Source organism: Musca autumnalis, unplaced genomic scaffold, assembly GCF_047663935.1.
Source record: "Musca autumnalis isolate F117 unplaced genomic scaffold, ASM4766393v1 scaffold_4, whole genome shotgun sequence".
Taxonomy (NCBI): domain Eukaryota; kingdom Metazoa; phylum Arthropoda; class Insecta; order Diptera; family Muscidae; genus Musca; species Musca autumnalis.
The window spans coordinates 18,033,521-18,058,883 of NW_027411977.1; the positions used below are offsets into that span (position 1 = coordinate 18,033,521).

A 25,363-nucleotide genomic window follows, 5' to 3' on the forward strand; every position below is an offset into this window, starting at 1 on the left:
GCATAAGCAAGTAACATGTGGTTATTGGCGAAGATTGTGCCACTTCTTTTGACGATTGCCTCTCGTATAACCTTTTCCAGCAGGATGTTGAAGAGATTACACGAAAGACTGTCTCCTTGTCTGAAACCTCTTTTGGTACTAAACTCTTCGGAGAGGTTCTTTCCTATTTTAACTGAAGATCTTGTGTCAGTTAGAGTCATTTTACAAAGCCGAATGAGCTTTGCGGGGATACCAAATTCAAACATGGCTTGGAATACCTTTGAACGTAGCGGACTGTCGAAGGCTGCTTTATAATCGACAAAAGGTGGTAGGTGTCGATCTGCATCTCTTGGGTCTTCTCCAGGATTTGCCGCAGGGTAAATATCTGGTCAATGGTGGACTTGCCAGGTCTAAAGCCGCATTGGTATGGTCAAATTATTTCGTTGACCATGGGCTTTGGTCGTTCGCACAATATCCCTGACACTATCTTGTAGGCAATAGGGAGTAGACTTATGCCCCTATAGTTAGAACATACAGTCTTATCTCCTTTCTTATGGACGGGACACAGGATGCTCAGGTTCCAATCGTCGGGTACGCGTTCTTCCTGCCAATTGGAGCTAACTAGCTCATGCATACACCTTATCAGCGTGTGGCCTCCGGTTTTAAACAGCTCGGCTGGTAAGCCATCAGCTTCTGCTGCCTTATTATTCTTCAGCCGGTTTATTGCTGTCTTTACCTCATCTTGGCCGGGTGGTATACATTCAATACCATCTTCTGGGATGGGATCTGTGGTATCTTCGTCGACTTCGCTACTATTGGATACCAACAGTTTGGAAAAATGCTCTTTCCATATCCTTAGCACACTATCTGTATCAGTTACCAGATTACCTTGCTGGTCTCTACAGGAGGATGTGCCTGTACCAAAGCCATCAGTTTGATATTCCACTCTTTGGTAGAATTTCGGACTTCATTCTGTCTCCTCTACATCTCGATTTGTTCACACTCCCGCTTTTCCATCTCTCTCTTTTTCCTGCGAAAAAGACCTTTCTCCTCTGTCCTTTTCTCCCGATATCACTCTCGTGCGCTACGCATTGCTACTGATTGTAAAGTAGCCCTATATGCCGCATTTTTCTCTTCGGTAGCAGCACAACACTCCTGGTCATACCATGGATTCCTTGGTGGAGGTCTCTGGTATCCAAGTACTGATTTTGCGGCTGTTTGCATGGAGTGGGCAATGTTTTGCCATTGTCCTGATATGTTATCGGGACGAGGAGTGCTTTGATTAAGCAGGTGGGCCAGTTGAATGGAATATGCTGTGGCTATCTGTTGTGATTGCAGCTTACCGATGTCCAACTTCCGTGTTGTGTCTGTTAGCACTTTGTTTGCTACGTTTAATCTGGTACGTACCTTTGCTGCAACAAGGTAGTGTTTGCACCTCGGATCGATCGTACATCCAACACGCTTGATGAATGTCTTCCATCTATCACAACGTGATAAATTTGATTTCTTGTTCTTTGATCTGGCGACAGCCAGGTGCCCTTATGAATATCGAGATGCTTAAATCTGGTACTGCTAACTACCATGTTTCTTGCAGCTGCAAAGTCTATCAGCCTCATACCATTGTCAGATGTTTCACTGTGGAGACTGAATTTCCCGACTGTTGGGCCAAAAATATTCTCCTTTCTAATTTTGGCATTAAAATCGCCTAAAATAATTTTAATGTCATGGGCAGGGCAACAGTCATATGTTTCTTCTAAGCGCTCGTAAAATATATCTTTGGTCTGTTCGTCCTTTTCTTCAGTGGGAGCATGAGCGCAAAAAAAGCTGAAGTTGAAGAATTTAGCTTTTATTCGAATTGCAGCAAGTCTTTCATTCACTGGGGTGAAGCTGGATACCAGATGTTTTAGTCGCCGACTAACTACAAGTCCGCAACCAAACTCATGCTTTGTGTCATGGCAGCTATAATACAGTGCGTCACCTTTAGGTGTTGTTGTGATGCCTGTCCCGTTCCATCGTATTTCCTGTATGGCAGTAATGTCGGCCTTGTACTTTTCCAGTACATCTGCCAATGCGTAAACTGCACCTTCTCTATAAAGAGTGCGAACATTCCAGGTGGAGATTCGCAGATCATGGTCCTTAAAACGTTTGCGGGGTTCGTCTAATTTAGAGGGGTTTGTTTTTCTTTTCTTTTGTTTTTTCATAGTAGGCTGTTTTTCCTAGGGGAGGGTTACGAAACCGACGCCCAAACCCAAGTTTTTAACGTTCTTATGGATGAACGCGCGGCACATGTTAGCTCACTACCTTTAACGGGTGTTAAAGGCAGTTCCCCAGGTGACAACCCGGGGAGGTCAGTGTTCACTTGAGATAAAAGAGGGATCAAGATAAATCCTGGGCTTTGCCATGTTAAAGCCGGTCAGGACCATTCCTTAGTATCTTCCATCCCTTACGTCACCCAATTTCAATTTTAGGCTCTAAAAAATTGCGTTTTCTGTTCACAAAAAGGCCAAACATTTTTTTTTAATAAAATCGATTGATGGAGGGCTGAATTTTGATGTCCTTGATAACCCCACAAAATTATAGAACAATCGGTTAATTAGGTTTCGAGCGAGAGTTGGCACCGATTTCAAAATGGCATTTCGAGAAAAACCCGTTTTTATACCCTCAGCATTTATGCTACACTTTCATACGGGCAAAATGTGCCTCATCGAAATAATGGTTTTAGACCCAAGTATGTTTGGACGAAATGTGTTTCAGACAATTTGGAGTCGATTGAGCAATGTCCGTCCGTCTGTCTGTCTGGGTGGAGCGCACGATAACTCTCGAACGGATGAACCGATTCAGTTCAAATTTTGGCTTTCGTAATATTTTGCCCAAACTTAGTTTAAGTTCGAAGATGGGCTATATCGGTCCACTCCTTCCGGTACCTCTCCCACAAAGGTTCGAAAATGTTCGGAAAATTTGTGCGCACGATAACTCTTGAAGGGAGTAACCGATTTGGTCCATACTTTGCGCATCGTGTAATTTCTACCAAACTTATATGAGGTTCCAATATAGACTCAATCGGCCCACTCCTACGGGTACCTCCCACACAAAATTTGGGAAAAGTTCAGTTTAGGACCATCTCTCGAATCGCTTTGATTTTTGCTTTAGCTACTTGTATTCACTGCCCTCCATACGACGGTATAAGTTTCATCAGGCGCAAGTCCATACTTCCTGAGAAAATAGCCTGAAAGTTGCAAAAAATCCCTATGACACCGTGTGAGGTGGTTGGAGTGCAATATAACTCTAGAACGGATCTGCCGATTCGGTCCACCATTTGGCCTTAGTAATATTTTGTCCAAACATAGTTTAAGTTTGAAGATAAGCCATATCGGCCCACTCCTTCAGGTACCTCCCCCACAAAAGTTAAAAAATGTTCGGAAAATTTGTTCATACGGTAACTCTTGAAGGTAGTGGCCGAATTGGTCCATACTTTACACATCCTAATATATCTACTAGATATAGATCAGGTTCAAATATGGACTACATTTGTTCACTCCATCCGGTACCTCCTACACAAAATTTCGGATAAGTTCACTTTAAGACCTCCTATCGAATCACTTTGATTTTTGTTGAAGCGATTTCCATTCGCTGCCTCAATTACGATGGTAAACGTTTTTTCAGGGGCAAGTCCATACTTCTTGAGCAAACATCCCGAAGGGTGTAAAAACCCCCTATGGTACCATATGTAGTGGCTGGAGATCCACTTCCATAAATGGTCAATGTAGATCCTCCGCAAAACTTTTGATCTCTAACCCTAATGAACATTTTTGTCGGTTCAAATTCCCAAAAATTTTTAAAAACCCCTAAATACATATGTTTTTTAGGAAAAATTTTTTCAATATATACAGGCTGAGGGTATATCTCTGTCGGCATAGCCGAAATTTTTTCAATATATACAGGCTGAGGGTATATCTCTGTCGACATAGCCGACTGATATTTTTTTACTTGTTTTTTTCTCTGCTACATACAAAACACAATAAATGTATCCCTCTCAAAGCTCATACCTCCGGAAATATTGTTCCGATCGATACTTTAAAATAAACCAATATTTTTTTCCGATTTTCTGAAATTCACAAGTGGGGGTCACCCCTTAAGCGAAAATTTTGAATTTGTGTGAATTTTGAACTTTTTAGAACTTGATGTACGTTAATGGTGGTATCAACAATTTTGGATTGTGGAATTGTCCCTTCTTATCTCCCACAAATCTAAAAAAACTCTTCTTTACACAACATTTTAAATATCCGTATCCCTTCTTTTTAACACAACTCTCTTTTTCCCTATTTTATTTTGTTACAGGTAATCGTTTATCGCACTGAACATGAATATCATCATGTACCCATTGCCACCCCCGACAAATACTCAGATTCCGTGTCAGTCAATAAATCAACATCACATTACGATCTGGATGATCAGCCGACAAGAGGTGCCTTAACCTTGGGACAAGATGATGAGGCAATCGATGTCACAGATAAATATGTCATTGAAATGTTGGAAAATGATGGGTAAGTTAAGTATACTTTCCAATCTATCATTATATCATAAAATAATACACCTTTTACCCCCACCCACCCACTCTACCAGTTATGCCGTAGTACGCAAGGAACAAATACCAAAACCCACTCCACCAGCTAGACGTAAACGTTTCGCCCATTTACCCGGTGATCGTTATGCCACCATGCCCAATATGCGGACCAAACGAAGTACGCCACCACCCGAGCGACCACCACCACCCAGGGGATATACACCGGTTTCAGATGTAGTTATGCCAACGATACGCAAATCTGCACTTAGTTTAGATGCTCGTCCCAAGTAAGATACAAGGAGCTAAACAAATGCTAATTCCTTTTTGCTGTTATTTCTTTGTTTTTCGTGTTTTTTTTTTTTTTTTTTTTTTTTTTTTTGGTTTCCTTTTTGTTTTTGTTTTGGCAACCCATTTTATTTAAGTTAATTAATTATTCTAACGTTTAAGCTCTTAAAAAGAAAACACTAAAATATAACATTTTTGTTAATTAATTTATTTTGCTGGCTAATTCATGCATACAACTAAACTAAGTTCCATAAACATTTCACCTCACCCAAAACATCCAAACAAACAAACGAACACCAACCAGGAGCTGAGTTCAACGAACACACAAACACAATGGTGATGATCACAAGTGTTTTGGTTTGATTTGATTCTCTAAAACATATCTAAAACATCATATTAATTTTAAGTTTAATTTATATAACTAATCCTTTCATCCCCCACACCTCCACTACTTGCTCCATATTTTAACTGAAGACATCAATAAAAACAAATTGACACAACATTTACATTTTTTTGTTTGGCGTAATTTTTTTCTTTTAATTAATGGCGTAACACGAGGCATGTTTTGTTTGGCAAGCTTTTATTTTTGGCAGTACATTAGCTTATTTTTTAATATGAAGTACGCGCACTTTAAAAAAGTGCTAACAAAATAATTAAAATTCGACATCAAAGGATGCAAATGGTTGAACTATTCAGGATCTTCGAGATCAACTAACAATGGAAACATCAAGTTATTCGGTTTCCATAAAACCTGTAAAAGGTCAAGGGAGACAGTTCATTTTAGCCCAATGATATGGGGACTATTTTTTATAGACGTGTCTGAAGACACCACTTATTGAGGAGTTCTGCATGGCTCACCCTTACTCAAGAAATGTCAACAACGTTGCAAAAATGTGATGATGTCTAACATGGGCATAGAACCCGGGCATACAATGTGCAAGGCGGCTGTGCTAACCATTGCAGCACGTTGCCACTCAAAAGGAATCTTCGAGTGCAAAGGATATAATTAACTTCTTGAATAATCTATAAAAACCCCAGGTCGATAGTCTTTATTGGATCTCATAATTCAGAAGAACGTCAATTACCTATTACGTCATTTCTAGGGCGAAAAAAAATGCAGGATGTGTCCTGTTGTGGAGACTAACCGTTTCAGATTTAAGGTATTTCTAAGGGTTTACAATCTCATCCAATCGAGTTGGTTATATTTTCTATTTGGTAAAAACCTTACTTGCAAAAGCATGTCAATGTAAGTTCATTAATACAGGTGCTATATGAAATCATAGATATGCAGCAGACAACACCCATGACGTGATTTCATGTCATCTTTGGCATTGGTTCAAACGAAGTCGTGAAAGATCCGATCTGTTCATCAGCATTTGAATGATGTTTGTGTTTTTTATTTAAACACCTTTATATTTTCTTTTATTTATCTAAATACTCGTATGTTAAAAGCTATATAAGGATTATTACACTGTACAACACAAAAAATAATTACAAGATAATTTTATCAGAGCAGGAGTAGCTGCCATCATTATAGTATTTAGGACCATGCCAAAACCATGGATGTTAGGACTCGTATGTCAGATATATATTCACTAGGCAATAGCCGTAGACTATCCCCGCATTTTCACATACAATATTAGGAACCTATGACTTATCCTGATGACGTTATTTTAGTTTATAGAACTTTTACAAAGTCCGATCTGGGTTATCAATATTTTCCCTATATATATTCACCATCAGGTAAGGAAAATGTGAATAAAAACGGTAGAATATGGTCCTAAATCATATATAAAAGGTGAAAGCTTCTGGAGAAGTTAAATGTTATAACTATAAATTTTTCTTGCTTAAAAACTAATGAAATTTGATTTGGAACATTTCTTCTTTTGACACAACCCCCAAAAACTGCGGTATTTTAGGAGATTTTGATTCAGTATGGAATAAATTTTAATTAAGAGGCTAAAAGTTTATCAAATAATTTCTATTTTGTAACATAATTTTCTTAACAAGGTATTTTACTTAGATATCTAGTTGTTTTTGGGACTTACAGAGAAATTTTGTGTAGAATATTTCATCTTTTAACATCTTTCGTCTAAAACTAAATTTCATGTTACTTTCATGCATCAACTCGAATAAAAAATAATTTAAAAAAATTAAGCTTCGGTGTTTTATTTAGAAATGCACTTAAAACTAAAAAATAATTTGTCGCTTAGCCTCAATATATACATTCTTTCTCATGATAGAATCTCTCAAATAAAACGCTTGCATTTAAATTATGAATGATGGCAAAATTAAACGGCAAGCGTTTTATTTGAGAAATTCTATCATGAGAAAGAATGTATATATTGAGGCTAAGCGACAAATTATTTTTTAGTTTTAAGTGCATTTCTAAATAAAACACCGAAGCTTAATTTTTTTAAATTATTTTTTATTTTTAACTTTTTAGTAAATACATTTTTTGACCACTGAGATCCCCAAATGCCGAATTACAGCCCATTTGAGCAGAAAATGTAGATTAAAATGCTTGAAATTGGGTGGTACAGTTATATGGATGCTATATTAAACCTTGACCTACGTCCACAATTTTTAGTGGGGAAGTTCCTATTGAGAACCCCCCCAATGGCAAGCTACAGCAAATTCGGGCTAAAAATGAAGACAAAATCCTCAAAATACCAGAAGTCGGGTGGTACCGTTATATGGAGGCTATAGGAAAAATGGACCCATATTGGTTTTGGTTTCATATTCATGTATTGTCATCTAAATCTGAAAAATGTGCAAAGTGTTAGTTCGATTGGTCAGCTGCAACCGTGCTAAAAATCAGTTACCAGATTTTAAAAGGGGGTCAAGTTAGACACCGTAAAAACACTGCAAGAATGGACCAATATTAGTTTTGATTTCATATTCATGTATTGTCATCCAAATCTGAAAAGTGTGCAAAGTTTAAGTACAATTGGTCACCTGCAACTGCGTGAAAACCGAGTTACCAGATTTGAAAAGCAAAATACCGGAAATCGGGTGGTACCGTTATATGGGGGCTATAGGAAACAATGGACCCATTTTTGTTTTGGTTTCATATTCATGCATTGTCATCTAAATCTGAAAAGTGTGCAAAGTTTTAGTTCGATTGGTCAACTGCAACCGTGTTAAAGATCAGTTACCAGATTTGAAAAGGGGGTCAAGTTAGACACCGTAAAAGCACTGTAAGAATGAATCAATATTAGTTTTGATTTCATATTCATGTATTGTCATCCTAACCTAAAAAGTGTGCAAATTTTAAGTTCGATTGGTAAACTGCAACTATGTGAAAAATGAGTTACCAGATTTGAAAAGCAAATTAGATAAAACACTGTAAAACAGTGCAAAAATGGACCAATATTGGTTTTGATTTCATATTCGTGTATTGTCATCCAAATCTGAGAAGTGTGCAAAGTTTTAGTTCGATTGGTCACCTGCAACCGTGTTAAAAATGAGTTACCAGATTTGAACTAAACACACACCAAGGCAAGTTAAATAAAACACTGTAATAATAAAAAAGAACAAAACAAATTTATTCAAAAAATGTTTGGGTGTTTTGTTGGCAAACTTAATGCATATATTTTCTTCATATATGTTGCAAATACGTATTTCGTTTATTTGGCGACTTATATTGAAATTTGATGGATATTATTTTTTGTCTTTGACGTCTTCTATCTAGAATGAAGTTTTGTGGGACAAAACTTAATAAACTCAGATAAAGTACAACATTAACCCTAAAACGTGATTTTACTTTTGGCCGATTCCTGGCGTTTTGATATGATTTAGAGTTTTGATGTATTCGGGGACCTCTAGTATGACAAATAATTTTGTAGAATACTTTGATCTGATACGATCACATTTTAAAGCAGTTTTTAAACTTTTTTAAAAAAAAGGAACCAAAAAGACCCCTTTGGTGACTCACATGAGAGTTAATTTTTTCATAAAAAGGTACCCCGCATTATTGTCAGTAATATTGCCAAATACACTTTATACCTAAAATGTAAGGATTCCAAGGAATCTGATGCCGAATATTTCGAAACCTGTAGAAATGGGCGAAACTTGCCACGCCTATTTAGGTTACTTCCCGACGTAAACTTTCAAAACGCTGATACACGTGTCTTCTTTTTTTCGGTCCTTTTTCATAATCTGTGCGGGGTTTCTTTTAATTTTAAAAAAGTTCGATTTTGTTGTAATATGTTATTTACAATAGGCTTGATTTTGTCGGAGATTCGAAATCACGACCCAAGTTGTTAAAACTCTAGTCGCAAATTTTATTAATTTACTCGTTTAGTGTTCAGCTTGATGATCGAAATATTTTGCAAGAGAAAAAGGAAAGCCAAGGACTCGAACCCACACAACAACCAAATTATGTGACTAGTTTCGCTGTTGGTTTTGGCAGCTCTGCAGACATATCGGCTGCGGAGTGGCTTCTCTGTCATCGAACTTTTGGTTTTTTCCAAATGTTGTCGTAGTGTTGTCTTACATTTCCTAGGTGTTGTACCTAGCTCGAAACGTCGTTCAGACACTGCAATAAAAAGGAAGTCCCAATCTTTGGTATTATAAAAATACCCTTCTGCGTTCTAAATCTGACATTGGACAAAAAGTCCGAACAGAAAAGGAACAAGAATCTGAAAGTAACGACTTTTGGAAAGAAAATATTATAACTTAACCCATATCGTACCGAGACACATTTTTTATTTATTTTTTAAAAACAAAACACTTTTTTAGGGTAATTAGGACCCACTGATGTCAAAAATATACTCAAAAAAATTGCGATTTTTGGTTTTCGGGGAAAGTGGTACAGAAGTAAAATAGAATTGATTTATTTGCCGTTTTATTGATTTAATTCTTCATTTTTCTATTAAAAAAATGGTTACAGATTGCTATTGAGTCTTCTTTGAACCTACAAAACTTTTCCCCGAATTGTTTCAACACTGAATTTCAGGAGTTTTCAGATAAATGCATTATCCTACAGAAATGGCTGTAACCTAGTACATATTTAGTCTACTTTGCTGCTACTAAACTTTCCTCCAGAAATTTGTCAGTACAGGTCCATGTTTTATATATCCTCCGTAGAGCGGTTCCTCCCAATTTTAGGGTATTTCAGAGTTTTAGCCGCACTATCCTTTAGAAATGGCTGAAATTTAGTATTTAGTATTCTCCGGGGTTATAATAATATTTCCCCGCAATTTGTCAGTAAATGTCTACGTTTTGATATATCCAACAACATGTAGGTTAAGTACCAGTGTTCGAAATTTCGAACAGTCAGCTTTGCACATATACATATAAAGTCGCGCATACGCAAATAAATCACGATTTTTATATTTTGTGTAACCGTCACATCTATTGGCTATAATTCCCCATCATTATTTTTTTAATTTAATTTAATTTATTTTTTTTTAATTAATTTAAAAAGTATCCAAAAATATGTGTTGCAAAAACGGACCCCTACATCTAGGGGGAGGTTTTCAAGGGAGGATTTTTTTTTTTATTTGCCTTTTTATTCATAAATATTTTTTTGAAAAAAAAAGTGATTTTACTGTTCGAAAAGTCTAACACCAAGTACGAAATGGGTTAATAAAAAATTAATAACACATAAATGATATTTTCCTGAAAAAGTCTCAACTTTCGTTACATTTGATTCTCTCGACATCCCTAAAAAGCAAGTCGATTTGTAGATCCCTACGTAGCTATATCATTTCTTCCCGACATGAAAGAGTATGAATTTCCGATTTTTTTTATACATTTGAAAGTAATTCACGTACAAGAAATTCGTAAAGGAGTCCAGTTGGAATCAATGTCGAAATCTGAACTGGTGTTGGGAAGATAATAGAAAAAACATTTTGTAAGACGAAACAAAATGAAAATGCGGAGAGGAAGTAAACTCTGTTGCGGTACAAAGACGGTCATAAATTGCAATTTTTTATATAATTTTTTTTTTTTGCTGATATCGTTTGAACTAATGAAGGGTTTTGTTTTTCATGAAAATCATATTTAAATACAGCATTTTTTATTTTCCAAACAAGACGTGAAAATTTCATGCTCAAGCATTGGTGAAAATGACATGCCAAGCATTGGTGAAAATGACATGTCAATGCATTGGTTAAAATGACATGCTTAGGATCCAAAAAAGAACGTCATGTTTCGGGGGCATCGAACATTTTGCTGGGACAGTCTGATGTTGGAATTTTCTAAGTTGCTAAAAGGCCTTTTTGCAAAATGTTGTCAAAATGGATCCATGTTTTTATACTCTCAGCATTTATGCTAACGAGGGTATACACACTTTCATACGGGCAAAATGTGCCTCATCGAAATAATGGTTTTAGACCCCAAGTATGTTTCGACGAAATGTGTTTCAGACAATTTGGAGTTGATTGAGCAATGTCCGTCCGTCTGTCTGCCTGGCTGGCTGGAGCGCATAATAACTCTCGAACGGATCAACCGATTCTGTCCAAAATTTGACTTTCGTAATATTTTGTCCAAACTTAGTTTAAGTTCGAAGATGGGTTATATAGGTCCACTTCTTCCGGTACCTCCCCCACAAAAGTTCGAACATGTTTGGAAAATTCTGCGCACGATAACTCTTGAAGGGAGTAACGTATTTTGTCCATACTTTGTATAGCGTAAACTTTCTACCAGAGTAATATGAGGTTCAAATATGGACTCAATCGGTCCACCCCTTCGGGTACCTCCCACACAAAATTTCGGAAGAGTTCAGTTTAGGACCTGCTCTCGAAACACTTTGATTTTTGTTGTAGCAACTTGTATTCACTGCCTTCCATACGACGGTACAAGTTTCAGCAGGGGCAAGTCCACACTTCCTGAGAAACTAGCCTTAAAGGTGCACCGTGTGTAGTGGTTGGAGCGCAAGATAACTCTCGAACGGATCTACTGAGTCGGTCCAAAATGTGGCCTTCGTAATATTTTGTGCAAACTTAGTTTAAGTTCGAAGATAAACCATATCGGTCCACACCTTCAGGTACCTCCCCCAAAAAGTTCAAAAATGTTAGGAAAAATTGTGCGAACGATAACTCTGGATGGGAGAGAGCGATTTAGTCCATACTTTACACATCCTAATATATTTACCAGATATAGATCAGGTTCGAATATGGACTATATTTGTTTTGTTCAGTCGTTCGGGTACCTCCCACACAAAATTTTGGATAAATTCACTTTAAGACCTGTTCTCGGATCACTTTGATTTTTGTTGACGCATCTTGCATTCTCTGTCTCAATTACGACAGTAAACGTTTTTCAGGGGCAAGTCCATACTTCTTGAGAAAATAGCCCGAAAGTTGTAAAAAAAACCTTATGGCACCACATGTAGTGGCTGTAGAGCTCGATCCGTCGTCCACACTTTGGATATCGTAATATTTCTTCGAATATTAGATGAAATTCGATGGTAGTACTTATAGGGCCACTGCTTCCGGTACCTCTCCCACAATTGTTTGAAAATATTTGCTAAAATGATAAGCGCAACATCTCACAAACGTAGCAACCGATTTGGTCCAATTTTCGATCTCGAAATTTTTTGCCCAAGCTTAGTTTATGTTCAAATTTGGGCCCTATCGGTCCAATACTTGGGGTACCACTCATACAAATGTTCAACACATTTATGAATAGAATCGGACTGCACTCTTTGGTATTATAAAAAAACCCCTTGTCCGTTCTAAATCTGACATTGGACAAAAAGAAAGAAGTAACAACTTTTGGAAAACAAAAATGTTATAACTTAACCCATATCGTACCGAGACAATTTTTTTATTTATTTTTTAAAAACAAATCAATTTTTAGGTTAATTAGGACCCACTGATGTCAAAAACATACTCAAAAATCTGATTTTTCGTTTTCGGGGAAAGTGGTTTTCGAAATTTCGAACACTGGCGCTTATGCTATATGTATAGAAGTAAAATAGAATTTTTGTATTAAAAAATGGTTACAGATTGGTATTAAGTCTTCTTTGAACCTACAAAACTTTTCCCCGAATTGTGTCAGCACTGGTCCACGTTTTGTATTGAATTTGAATTAATGAAGAGTTTTGTTTGTCATGAAAATCATATTTAAATATAACATTTTTCATTTTCCAAACAAGACATGAATATTTCATGCCAAAGCATTGGTGAAAATGACATGTCAAAACATTGGTGAAAATGACATGTCAAAGCATTGGTGAAAATGACATGCTTAGGATCCAAAAAAGAACGTCATGTTTTGGGGCACACTCATATAAAATTCATGAGTGAAATTGACAAAAATATATGACAGATCACTTGCACCCATGATTCAACTCATGATTTGTCATCGAAAATGTTGCTGGGAAAGTCTGATGTTGGCATTTAGAATCCCTATCAATTGTAAATTGTGGTGGTTCATAATCGCCCTGTCACTCCCGGTATGATACACAAACTGTTGATTAAAATAACTTCCGCACCTCTTCGGGCCAGACAATAGGTCAACCAAAGAGTACTATAAACTCAATCTTCAAGCTCTAAGGGCAAACAAAGGCCTTATAAACACCAATTTTTAATAATTTTTGTGAGGATCCACTCTGCTCTCACTTCTGCTGTCTATTTTTGAATATTCCTCGCGTGGAAAAAGGTAGTAAGATCAGTCAAATAGAAGTTCAGCCATTCACAAAATACATCCCGGAAGGTACCTGACGCCAAGATCGTACAATCGTCCTGATCGTTCCTGATGATATTCGCAACAACATTCTTTGTAAATTGTGGGGGTTCATTCTCGTACTGTCGATTAAAATACTTTAGCACCTCTTCGGGTCAGACAGAGTGACATGGCCAAACGTGCCTAAGGTCCTATCTTCCCTCTACCCAGGGTTCGAGAGCGGCTCATTTCCAAATTCCAACACCTCTGCTGGGATGGTTGGTATTACTTCTGGTAATGGACCAGCAGGTATATGGCGAGTGGTGCAGCAGTACGGATGTCTCGGAACGTCCTTTCTGTTAGCCGAACATCAGAAGGGTTGGGCAGATCTCTGAAGCGATGTTTAGTGAACTCTAGGATTTCTCTAACAATTTTTTCGGAGGCAAGTCCTTACATCCTCAAAGGCTCTAAAAACATCTAATTTCTTTCAAACGAATACAAAGTACAAAATTATTGCTTAAGTGCAGTTTAAGGGCTATTCAATGACAAGCAAAGGATCTCCTTGTTATCATAAAGTTTGTCGTGGACAAGTCCACGCTCCTTATATAATAGTCAAAAAGCTCTGAAAACTCGTACGGTAACCAACTGGAATAGCTGGTTGGCACAAATACTATCGAATGTGGAAACTGACATTGGTCCAATCATTGCACATAGAATAGCAATATTTCTCTCAAACTTCATTCAAGTTCCAATATGGATTATATTGGACAACTTCTTTGTTCACAAAAGTTCAAAATGTTCTCTTAAATGCAATTTATGGGCTACACGAGGAAGGTTTTGACATTTTCATAATAGTAAAGACTTCCAAAATTAGATCCAGTTCCAAGATGGACCATGTTGGTCCATTCATTCAGGTATTTCCTACGAGAAAGTTAAACATTTTTACGCACAATCCGTCGATAAGTGTTCGAATGGTGTTGGAATTTTAATAGCGGGCAGTCGTTTGGCCGCAACATTATTTTTCTAGGGGAAGCCATTGCTTCCTGCGATATATGCCCAATATTTGGGACCACTCTTTCATACACCTCTTGCACTAACCTTTTTATATTCTCCGCACTTCTCTCGATAATGACACGAACATTCCAAAAATCCCGTCAAGTGGTGTTGTGGGTTTGTCGGTGGAATAATTAGGACCACTGTTTATGATACCTACCCCCAATCGCCGATATTTCCAAAACGTCTTTTGTCACCAATGAAATTGCTATTTCTTATTGAAATTAGGGTCTGTTCTTGGAACACTTAGGTCCACCACTCATGTTATTGTTTTTTGTACAGTGATAGGCTTACTTTTGCCTTTACCATGTCAAGTTTAACTTTTCTTCTGATTGCCAAAGTTAAAAGCTTGCCTATTAATTTTCTAGCTTTAAATTTCGTATCGTTAGCATGATTTGAGTTGGTAATATTCTCGTTATCACACAATCTGTTACAATAACAAATTCTCTAATACTTTTAATCTTTTTCGTATTTCCCCCTTTCATAACATCAATTTCAGCTACCGTGATGACGATTATGAAGAACCTGGAAGGCCCGAATCTCCACGCAATCTGCAATCAGGCGACATCATCAACAAAATGAAATATCGTCCATTGCCACCACCACCTAGACCACCCAGGGAGAAACGCAATCGTTCCATGAGCAAAGGTTCAGAAGCGGCAAAACACCAACCAGGTGGTGCCGACGAGGTGGATATTGTTGATGGCATAGAATCGGATGCAACGGCAGAACGACAATTTGAAGAGGTGGAAGCATCAACACAAACCGATCCCTTGCCCGATGATTTTGTGTGCGAAGAATTTGAAATAACCGATGATATGAAAATCATTGAACCCCGCATAATACCCAAAACCATAGAGGAAATGTTGCAGGAAGAATTGGAAAAGGAATTGGAAAATGTCAACCATCAAGTCATCGACAGCGAACAGCTAGCCAGAGGTTTGCAACGTTTCAGAGAATCGAATCAAAGAAGTTTGTCGGAGCGTTCAAGGGCTTCATCGCAAGCTGATCGTTCCAAATCACAAAGTCGACCACAAACACCATCGGCCATACTGGTGGAGAGACAATCATCCACACCCGTCATGAAGGATAACAACGAACCCATGTTGGAGGCATCGCTTATTGTACGACCCATTGATGATTTGGAATTGGAAGAAGAGGAATTGAGAAGGGAAGGTTTGCTCACAGATGAGTCACAACACAGTGGCATAACAGAACACAAAGATGAACTTCATGTGCCAGTTAGTGAGGCCAGTTATGCTCCAAGTTCCACAGATATAGATGATGCTTTGGGCCATTTGCCATCCGATCAGGAAACCCAACAAACCGATGAAGAAGTCGAACGTACTCTACAAAGATATCGTGACGAATTGGATGAAATTGGACGCCAATTAATGGAAGCCCAAACAACATCCCAGGAGGATATCAGAGAAAGTGATAGGGAGGAACGTTCGGAAAAATGGGATGTTAGTGATCGTGAGGAAGCATCCGAAGAGAAATGGGACCACAGCGATCGCGAGGAAATGCTTAGGGAACCCTGGCAATTAAGTGATATTGAGGAGATGAGATCAGATTTGGAGGAAATCACTTCCGAAAGAGAAGAACCCAAGTCGGATATGGAGTTAATGTCTGAAAGGGAGGAAGAATTAAAATCAGATATGGAAGAAATTGCCATGGAAATGGAAAAGGAACAAATGAAATATGAGACAGAAGCTCCAATTGCCGAGGATAAACAAGAAGTTGAACATGAAGAACAGTTGCAAGAAGAAGCCGGTGAAGAGGAGGAAGAGGAGGAAATACCATTTGAAAAGGAATTCACACCCTTGGCCACACCTAGTTATCGTGTAGATACCCCTACAACTCCTGCACCCATGCCGCCACCCAGAAGAAAATCCACTACTGCCATTGATCTACGTTTTGAAGATGAGCAGCCGGAAGCTAAGGAAGAAACCAAAGAAGTTGCCATTATGCAAACAGTGGCCCAAACCGAACAACCTGTTGCCACATCAACCACCGGTCTTCCTGCCCACATAAGTGAATTGGAAGTGGAACGTTTACGGGTTCATGCCCTACAGGCAGGACAAATAATGGTATCCCAATTACATGGCCAACAAATTGTTTCCGAAGAACTCGAATGTAAATCTGGCAATATTGTGGTGAAAAATATCGAATTACCTCCTGGTCTCATTGAAGACATTGTGGAAAGGGTAAGGCAAACGGAACGTTCACAGCATTTGACGATAGAAACACAAACTAGCCCACAAAATAGCAGTAATGAACCCAGTCCCCAGAGGGAGGTTGTGCCACCACCTAAACCACCACGTCTAAGAGACTTGGAGGCAAAGGCAAAACAAAGTGAACCAGTTGCAGTTGCTAAGCCACCTCCAAATACAGATGAACAGACACAAACAGATGTAGAACCAGCAACGGCACCTACTGCTGTACCTCCACCCCTACCTGCAACCGTTTTCCCCAGCGCCGAATATTTACAACAATTGGCTCCATTGGCGTTTTACAACTTGCACAGAGCCCAGGCTGACATGGCTGAACAAAGTGAAAGAATAAGGCGACGTCGTTCAGTTTCACCTGCTGGCGATGAGGTACACAAAACGGGCGATAGTTCCGATGAGACAGTACCAAGACGTCGTCGTACCCGCAGTGCCCGAACTCCCTCCCCCGAAGATCCACAAAGTGTTACCAAAGCTGGTCGTAAATTTATTACAGCCTGTAGTTTATCATTGGCCAAAATTATTAATCAATTAACAGACTACATACGAGGCAAGGAGCCCAAAGAGGGTGTGGAAGATGGAACTGATGTTAGCACTAGGCATGTTCCCGCATTGGCTGTACTCTTTATTGTCATTACCTTCTGTGTACTGATATTTTTGTTGACGGGTCGTAATGTACACACACATCATTGGGATTACTTCAATCCCCCAGGTCAAGAGGGACGTCCGTCATAGGAATGCCCCCGAAAACCGCCAGAAACCTAAAGGATTTACTACAATTACTTGCTCTCTAGGCATTTCACTCTCTTCATCATAAGTTGGTTTTTGTTGTAATGAAAACTTTCACTTGTGACAAGAAACTGCGTTTCAATTATCTGAGAAAAGGTGGCCTTTAACAAAAAAAAAAAGAAAAACAAAACTAAATGGAAATGAAACATATTTTCTGTGAGAATCAACACAACTACTACATACATACAGGCATGTATACACATCATCATAACATATTTATTATAACGAAAAAAAAAAAAAAAAAACAAAATAAAATAAAAATGAAAACTATATTTTTCAATGGACCAAAAAAAAAAGAAAACATTTTATACAAGATTTTTCTACAATGCCCTAAAAATTATCATACGACCTACCTAACAACCAATCAACCTACTAGACCTTTACACAATCATTGCAAATGGAAATTTTTGTGCTCTTTGCAGAGAACTACAACAACCATAATAATATTTATTTTTAGAATTTGTAAAACGAAGTTTGTTTTTGTATCTTTTTTTCGGAACATTGCTTTAGCAATGGCGCAAACAACAACAACTTAATTATTTTTAATCAACTATTATCTATTAATTGTTACGTTTTCTTAAAACATCAATACAGCAGTACTTAAAAAGTAACCAAAACAACGGCAATGTTTTTGATTTTAATTTTTGTTTGATTTTTTTATTTATAATTTTTTATCTATATTTTTGTTGACTACTTAATTGACGCCCCCTTAATTATTTATTATTATCATTACTATTATTATTATTATTATTATTATTGTTATTTGTTAATGTTTTGGAAATAAACTTTATAAAGTGAAAATATTTAACATTTAGTTATTTCAAATGTTAGCAATTAAACAAATTCGAAATTTATTTATTAATAAAATCAGACCAAAGTCTATATTATCCGAAATAAAATTGGACATTTGTTTTAATATGGGGGGTGTATGGGGGAGGTTATGAATCGATCGACAGATGGGCTGATATGACAAACACACGGTCTGTGCAAATCTCTATAGGGTCGATTATGAATAGCAACTCAAAGAGTAAATCATACAATCATGCCAGCAGAGAAAATCATACAATTCTTCTTCTTTATTTGCCGATCCGCATTCGGATTTTGGCGATCATACAATAACAAATTAAGTATTTTTAGCTGTATATACCTAACTTAACGAAATCGGAACAAAATTCGGACGATTCGTCCGATGTCTGATCCGAAATCATAACGATATCTTAACGAAAGTTGTATGAAGTGGTTGACATAATTTCGGAACGAAATGTCGGAGCGACATCGTATCGATTTCGATACGATTTCGTAACGAAATCTGAAGAAAATCCTTGGGAAATTCGGAAAGGAAATTTCTTTCCGACATTCGTTCCGAAATCGGTACAAAATCTGAACTATTTCCGCTCCGAAAAATCGTTCAGAAATCTGAACGACGTTGCTTCCGAAATTGTTCAGACGTGTCGGACATCCGACAGTTGGTTTGCTGGGTATAGATATCTATATATATAAAAGAGCTCAGTGAGTGAGTGAGTGAGTGAGTGAGTGACTGACATATCATCGCCCAGACGAAACCGCTGAAGCTAGAACCTTGAAATTTTGGGTGTGGGTTGCTGTTGGTGTGTAGGCGTGAGATAAGGCTGGGTTTTTAGAAATTCGACCTAGAAGGGTACGAAAAGTACTAAAAGGTACTAAATATGGTACCCTTTGAATTAGGCAAACGGGAAGAGCTAGAATTCTGTAATTTGGAATGAAGGTAACTGATTGAGAGTTAGAAAGATGTGCCAAAGGGTTTTTGGAAATTCGACCTATAAGTGTACGAAAAGTACTAAAATTTACAAAAATTTAGTACAAATTGTATATTTTGAACGGATATAGCTAGAATCATGGAATTTGGTATGGAAATCAACGTTAAGAAGTGGTGCTTCAAAAAGGAGATGGTTTGGAAAATTCATACTAATGTGTACGAAAAGTACTAAATGGTACTAAATTTGGTACAATGGGAATTTGGTGAACGGATAGAGCTGGGATCTCGAAATGTGGAATTGAGATTACTGGTGGAGTGTTGGATTGAGGTAGGTTAGGAAATTCGTACTTATGGGAACGAAAAGTACTAAATGGTACTAAATTTGGTACAATTTGGATTTGGGTGAACGGATAGAGCTGGAAACCTGAAATTTGGAATTAAGATTACTATTAAAGTGTAGAATTGAGATATGAGGGTAGTTTTGTAAATTCGTACTTATGTGTAAGAAAAGTTCTAAATGGTACTACATTTGGTACAATAGGGATTTGGGTGAACGGATAGAGCTGGAATCCTGAAATTTGGAATTGAGATTACTGTTGGAGTGTATGATTGGGGAAGTTTAAAAATTCGTACTCATGTGTATGAAAAGTACTAAATGGTACTAAATTTGGTACAATGGGGATTTGGGTGAACGGATAGAGCTGGAATCTCGAAACTTGGAATTGAGATTACTGGTGTAGTTTAGGATTGTGGAAGTTTTGGAAATTCGTACTTATGGGTTCGAAAAGAACTAAATGGTACTAAATTTAGTACAGTTTGGATTTGGGTGAACGGATAGAGCTCGATTCCTCAAATTTGGACTGAGGGTCACTGATGAAGAGTAAGAGACATTTACTGAAGGGTTTTTGGAAACTGTGAGTGTACGAAAAGTACTTAATGGTACTAAATTTGGCACAATGGGGATTTGGGTGAACAGATAGAGCTGGAATCCTGAAATGTGGAATTGAGATTTCTGTTGGAGTGAAGGATTGGGGAAGTTTGGAAATTCGTACTTATGTGTATGAAAAGTACTAAATGGTGCTAAATTTGGTACAATGGAGATTTGGTAAACGGATAGAGCTGGAATCTCCAAATTTGGGATTGAGATTACTGGTGGAGTTTAGGATTGTGGAAGTTTTGGAAATTCATACTTATGGGTACCAAAAGTACTAAATGGTACTAAATTTAGAACAGTTTGGATTTGGGTGAATGGATAGAGTGAGACTGATATACTAAAGGGTTTTTGGAAACTATTAGTGTACGAAAAGTACTAAATGGTACTCAATTTGGTATAATGGGGATTTGGGTGAACGGATAAAGCTGGAATCCTGAAATGTGGAATTGAGATTTCTGTTGGTGTGTAGGATTGAAGTAGTTTTGGAAAATCGTACTTATGGGAACGAAAAGTTATAAATGGTACTAAATTTGGTACAATGGGGATTTGTGTGAACGGATAGAACTGGAATACTGAAATTTGGAATTAAGATTACTTTTGAAGTGTATGATTGAGGTAGTGTTAGAAATTCGTACTTATAGGTACGGAAAGGACAAATTGGTACTAAATTTGGATTTGGGCGAACGAATAGAGCTTGAAACCTGAAGTTTTGAATTAAGATTACTGTAAGGGTGTAGGGTGTACTAAGTGTACGAAAAGTACTAAAATTTACAAAATTTAGTACCAATTGTAAAATTGGTATTAGTGCACCAACATTTTCAGTGTTTGCAATTTCCATATTATATATTGTTTATATTTTTTATATCCTTTCCGCATACGAAGTTGCGGGCACTTTGCTATCTATACATATAAAAGAGCTTAGTGATGAGTGAGTGACTGACTGGCATATCATCGTCCAGAAGTATCTCACCCATACACACCAACAGCAACCGGTGTGTATGGGTGAGATAAGGCTGGGTTTTTGGAAATTCGACCTAGAAGGGTACGAAAAGTACTAAAAGGTGCTAAATATGGTACCCTTTGTATTAGGCAAACGGGAAGAGCTAGAATTCTGAAATTTGGAATGAGGGTAACTGATGGAGAGTTAGAAAGATGTACCGAAGGAGTTGTGGAAATTCGACCTCTACGTGTACGAAAAGTTAAAAAATTTAGTACCACTTGTATATTTTGAACGGATTTAGTTAGAAACTTGGAATTTGGTATGTAAATGAAGGTTGGGAAGTGGAGTTTATAAAAGGAAATGGTTCAGGAAATTCGTACTCATGTGTACGAAAAGTACTAAGTGGTACTAAATTTAGTACAATTTGGATTTCGGTGAAAGGATAGAGCTGGAAACCTGAAATTTGGAATTAAGATTACTGTTGGAGTGTAGGATTGAGATAGGTTTGGAAATTCGTAAATTATGTGAACGAAAAGTACTAAATGGTACTATATTTAGTACAACTTGGATTTGGATTAACGGAAATAGCTGGAAACCTGAAATTTGGGATTAAGATTACTGTTGCAGTGTAGGATTGAGATATGGGTAGTTTTAGAAATTTGTACTTATGAGTACGAAAAGTACTAAATTGTACTAAATTTGGTACAATTTGGAATTGATTGAACGGATAGGTCTGGAAACCTGAAATTTGGAGTTAAGGTTACAGTTGGAGTGTGGGATTGAAGAAGATTTGGAAATTCGTAATTATGGGTACGAAAAGTAGTAAATAGTACTAAATTTTTTAGAATATGTATTTGGGTGAACGGATAGAGCTAAAATCCTGAAATTTGGAATTAACATTACTGTTGGATTATAGGATTGAGGTAGTTTTGGAAATTCGTACTTATGGGTACAGAAAGTACAAAATGGTACTAAATTTGGTACAATATGTATTTGGTGAACGAATAGAGCTGGAATCCTGAAATGGGGAATTAAGATTACTGTTTGAGTGTAGGATTAAAGTAGTTTCGGAAATTAGTACTTATGGGTACGGACATTTTTAAATGGTACTAAATTTCGTACAATTTCGATTTGGGTGAACGGATAGAGCTGGAATACTAAAATTTGTAATTAAGATTACTGTTGGAGTGTAGGAATAAGGCAGTTTTGGAAATTTATACCCATGGGTATGAAAAGTACTAAATGGTACTGAATGTGGTACACTTTGGATTTGGATGAACGGATAGCGCTGGAATCCTGAAATTTGGAATTAACATTACTGTTGGAGTATAGGATTGAGGTAACTTTGGAAATTCGTACTTGTGTGTACAGAAAGTACAAAATGGCACTAAATTTGGTACAATTTGTATTTGGTCAACGAATAGAGCTCGAATCCTGAAATTTGGAATTAATATTACTGTTGAAGTGTAGGATTGTGGTTGTTTTGGAAATTCGTACTTATGGGTACGGAAAGTACTAAATGGTACTAAATTTGGTACAATTTGGATTTGGGTGAACGAATAGAGCTGGTATCCTGAAATTTGGAATTAAGATTACTGTTGGAGTGTAGGATTGAAGTAGTTTTGGAAATTCACTACTATAATAATTGTTCCACAAACATCCCAGGCGGGACAGGGGAGACTTCTCTCATATCAATGAGTGCACTCCGATTCATATTAGCTCAATGATATGGGACCTACTGTTTATCGCCGAGTCCGAACGGCGTGTCTAAGACACCACTTGTAGAGAAGTTGTACAAGGCTGAAATACTCAGGAAATGTCGCCAACATTACTGAGGGGTATTTTGCCACCGTTGAAAAGTGTTTGATGTTGACTGGCCGGGGAACCGAACCCATGACCTTCAGCGTGCAAGGCGGGTGTGCATACCATTGCACCACGGTGGCACTAAATGACACTAAATTTGGTACAATTTGTGTTTGGGTGACGGATAGCGCTGGAATCCTGAAATTTGGAATTAAAATTACAGTTGGCCTGTAGGATTGAGGGAGTTTTGTAAACTACGTACTTATGGTTACGATAAGTATTAAATTTCGTACAATTTAGATATGATTGAACGGATAGAGCTGGAATTCTGAAATTTGGAATCAAAGTTAATGTTAAAGTGAAGAATTGAGGTAGTTTTGGAAAATCGTTCTTATGGATACGAAGAGTACTAAATGGAACTAAGTTTGGTACAATTTGATAATGGACGAACTGAGACATGTGGTTGCCAATGCATTAATGGTACTCAATTTGTTGTTGGGTGTGGGGACGGAGCTGGAATCTGTATGTTTGGGGCTAGGGTGAGTATTGGTGTGTAATATTGTTATATTTATGAAGAGTACTAAAGAGGTCTAAATGTTGTATCGGGTGTAGGCACGGGTGGAATTTTAAACTTTGTTCTTAGAGTCACTGTTGGTGTATGGGGTTAAGATATGGAGATGGTTTTGGAAATGCATACTATAAAAAGTTGTAAATAGTATAGAATTTGATATAATTTGTTATTGTGGGAAGGGGTTAGCAGGAAGTTTTGGAATTTTAGCAGGAGGTTTCTGAAATTCGTTCTTATGTATTTATATGTGTAGTACTATAATTTAGTTTGGGGAACTGATAGAGCTGGAAATGAGAATGGCGGTTGGTATAATTGGTTGATATTAGAAGATATTTTTTCGCTGTTACACCCACGTTATGAAAAAAACTAAATTTGGTAAGATGAACGATAATATAAGTAGTTTTTTAATGCGTATAACTTCTGAAATTTGGTATGAGGAAATACCTAATATTAGGTAACGAAAAATTACTAAATGGTACTGAAATTTGGAATTAAGATTACTGTTGGAGTGGAGGATTTATGTAACCTTTGAAATTCGTTCTTATGTGTACCAAAAGCACTAAATTATACTTAACGTGATAAAAATTGGATTTGGTGAACGCATCGAGCTAAAATCCTGAAATATAGAACTAAGATTACTGCCTGAGGGGAGGATTGAGTTAGTCATTGAAATTTGTACTTTCGTATGAAAAGTATTAAATTGTACTAAATTTTGTATATATAATTCGGAAATTTGGTACTATAGTTGCTGTTGGTGTGTAGGTTTGAGTTATGGATGTCATTTTGGATATACGTACCATAAGAGGTTGAGTGGGATATAGAGTGGAGATAAGGAGGATGTTTTGGAAATTCATTAAATTTGGTTTTAGAAGACAGATAGAGCTGTTAATAGGTGTCGCTGTTGCGATATAGTTTTTGATATAGGAATGTAATTTTTGAAACTATTACCTATTATTAGTACTAAATTTGGTACCGTTTTGTTGTTGCATAAAGGGATATAGCTGGAATTTCGAATTTATGTATTAGGTTCAGTGTTAGTGTTTAGATAAGGAGTTGTTTTGAATGCATACAAATTCCGAAATTAGGTATGGAGGTCGCTGAGGGCTAAGGTTTTGAGCTGGTGTTGGAACTGCGGAAATACATTTTGATATCACAAATTCCGAAATTACAACTCCTTCGGTTGGAAAACGAGGATACAATTTTTAAACTACCCGCACCGTTGTAATGCGACAAGGTTTTCTTTTTTTTTTTGGAAATTAGAACTAAAGGTGTTCGAACGGTATTTAAATTAAAAATCAATTAAAATAAGTATTATAAATCCCAATTTTGTATACTAAGTATTGTTTATTTGTATATTCTTCCTTTTCCGCATACGAAGTAGCGGGCATTTTGCTAGTATGTTTATGAATATGTTGTGGTAAATTATTCAGCAATGGTGATCTCTCTATTCCTTGCAGCGTTGATAAGGCTTCTTTCATCTGGTTGATTTGTCCACTCCAAAATGTTTTTAATCCAGGATATTTCTCTTCTTCCTCTTGGTCTTTTTCCCTCAATTTGACATTTAATTATGCTCTGGATGACAGAATACTTTTCGTTTCTCATTATGTGTCCCATATAGGAGATCTTCCTACTTTTTATGACATCAAGAAGTTGTCGTTTAGTGTTCATTCTTCTCAGGACTTCCTCATTTGGTACTCGGTCGGTCCAAGGAATTTTCAGAGTTCTGCGATAAATCCACATTTCAAATGCGTTCAATTTTTGTTCGTCTGTTGACTTTTGTTGTCCATGTCTCGGCAGCATATAGTAGAGTGGACCATATATAACATTTTATGAAGCGCATTTTTGTTGTAATGTTGACGTCATGACTTG

General features: G+C 37.2%; 1 protein-coding gene across 24 annotated transcripts in view; it reads left to right on the forward strand.

The window, feature by feature from the left end:
* LOC141404034 (uncharacterized) overlaps positions 1-18,413 on the forward strand; it is a 146,415-nt gene extending 128,002 nt beyond the window's left edge. For all 24 annotated transcript variants that reach the window (XM_073987249.1, XM_073987251.1, XM_073987267.1 and 21 more), the window contains 3 exons: positions 4,318-4,523; positions 4,603-4,830; positions 14,997-18,413. In XM_073987249.1, the coding sequence (XP_073843350.1) occupies positions 4,318-4,523; positions 4,603-4,830; positions 14,997-17,460 (2,898 nt within the window). In that variant the 3' untranslated portion in view covers positions 17,461-18,413. The remainder of the gene's footprint in view (positions 1-4,317; positions 4,524-4,602; positions 4,831-14,996) is intronic.
* The last annotated feature ends 6,950 nt before the right edge of the window (positions 18,414-25,363 follow it).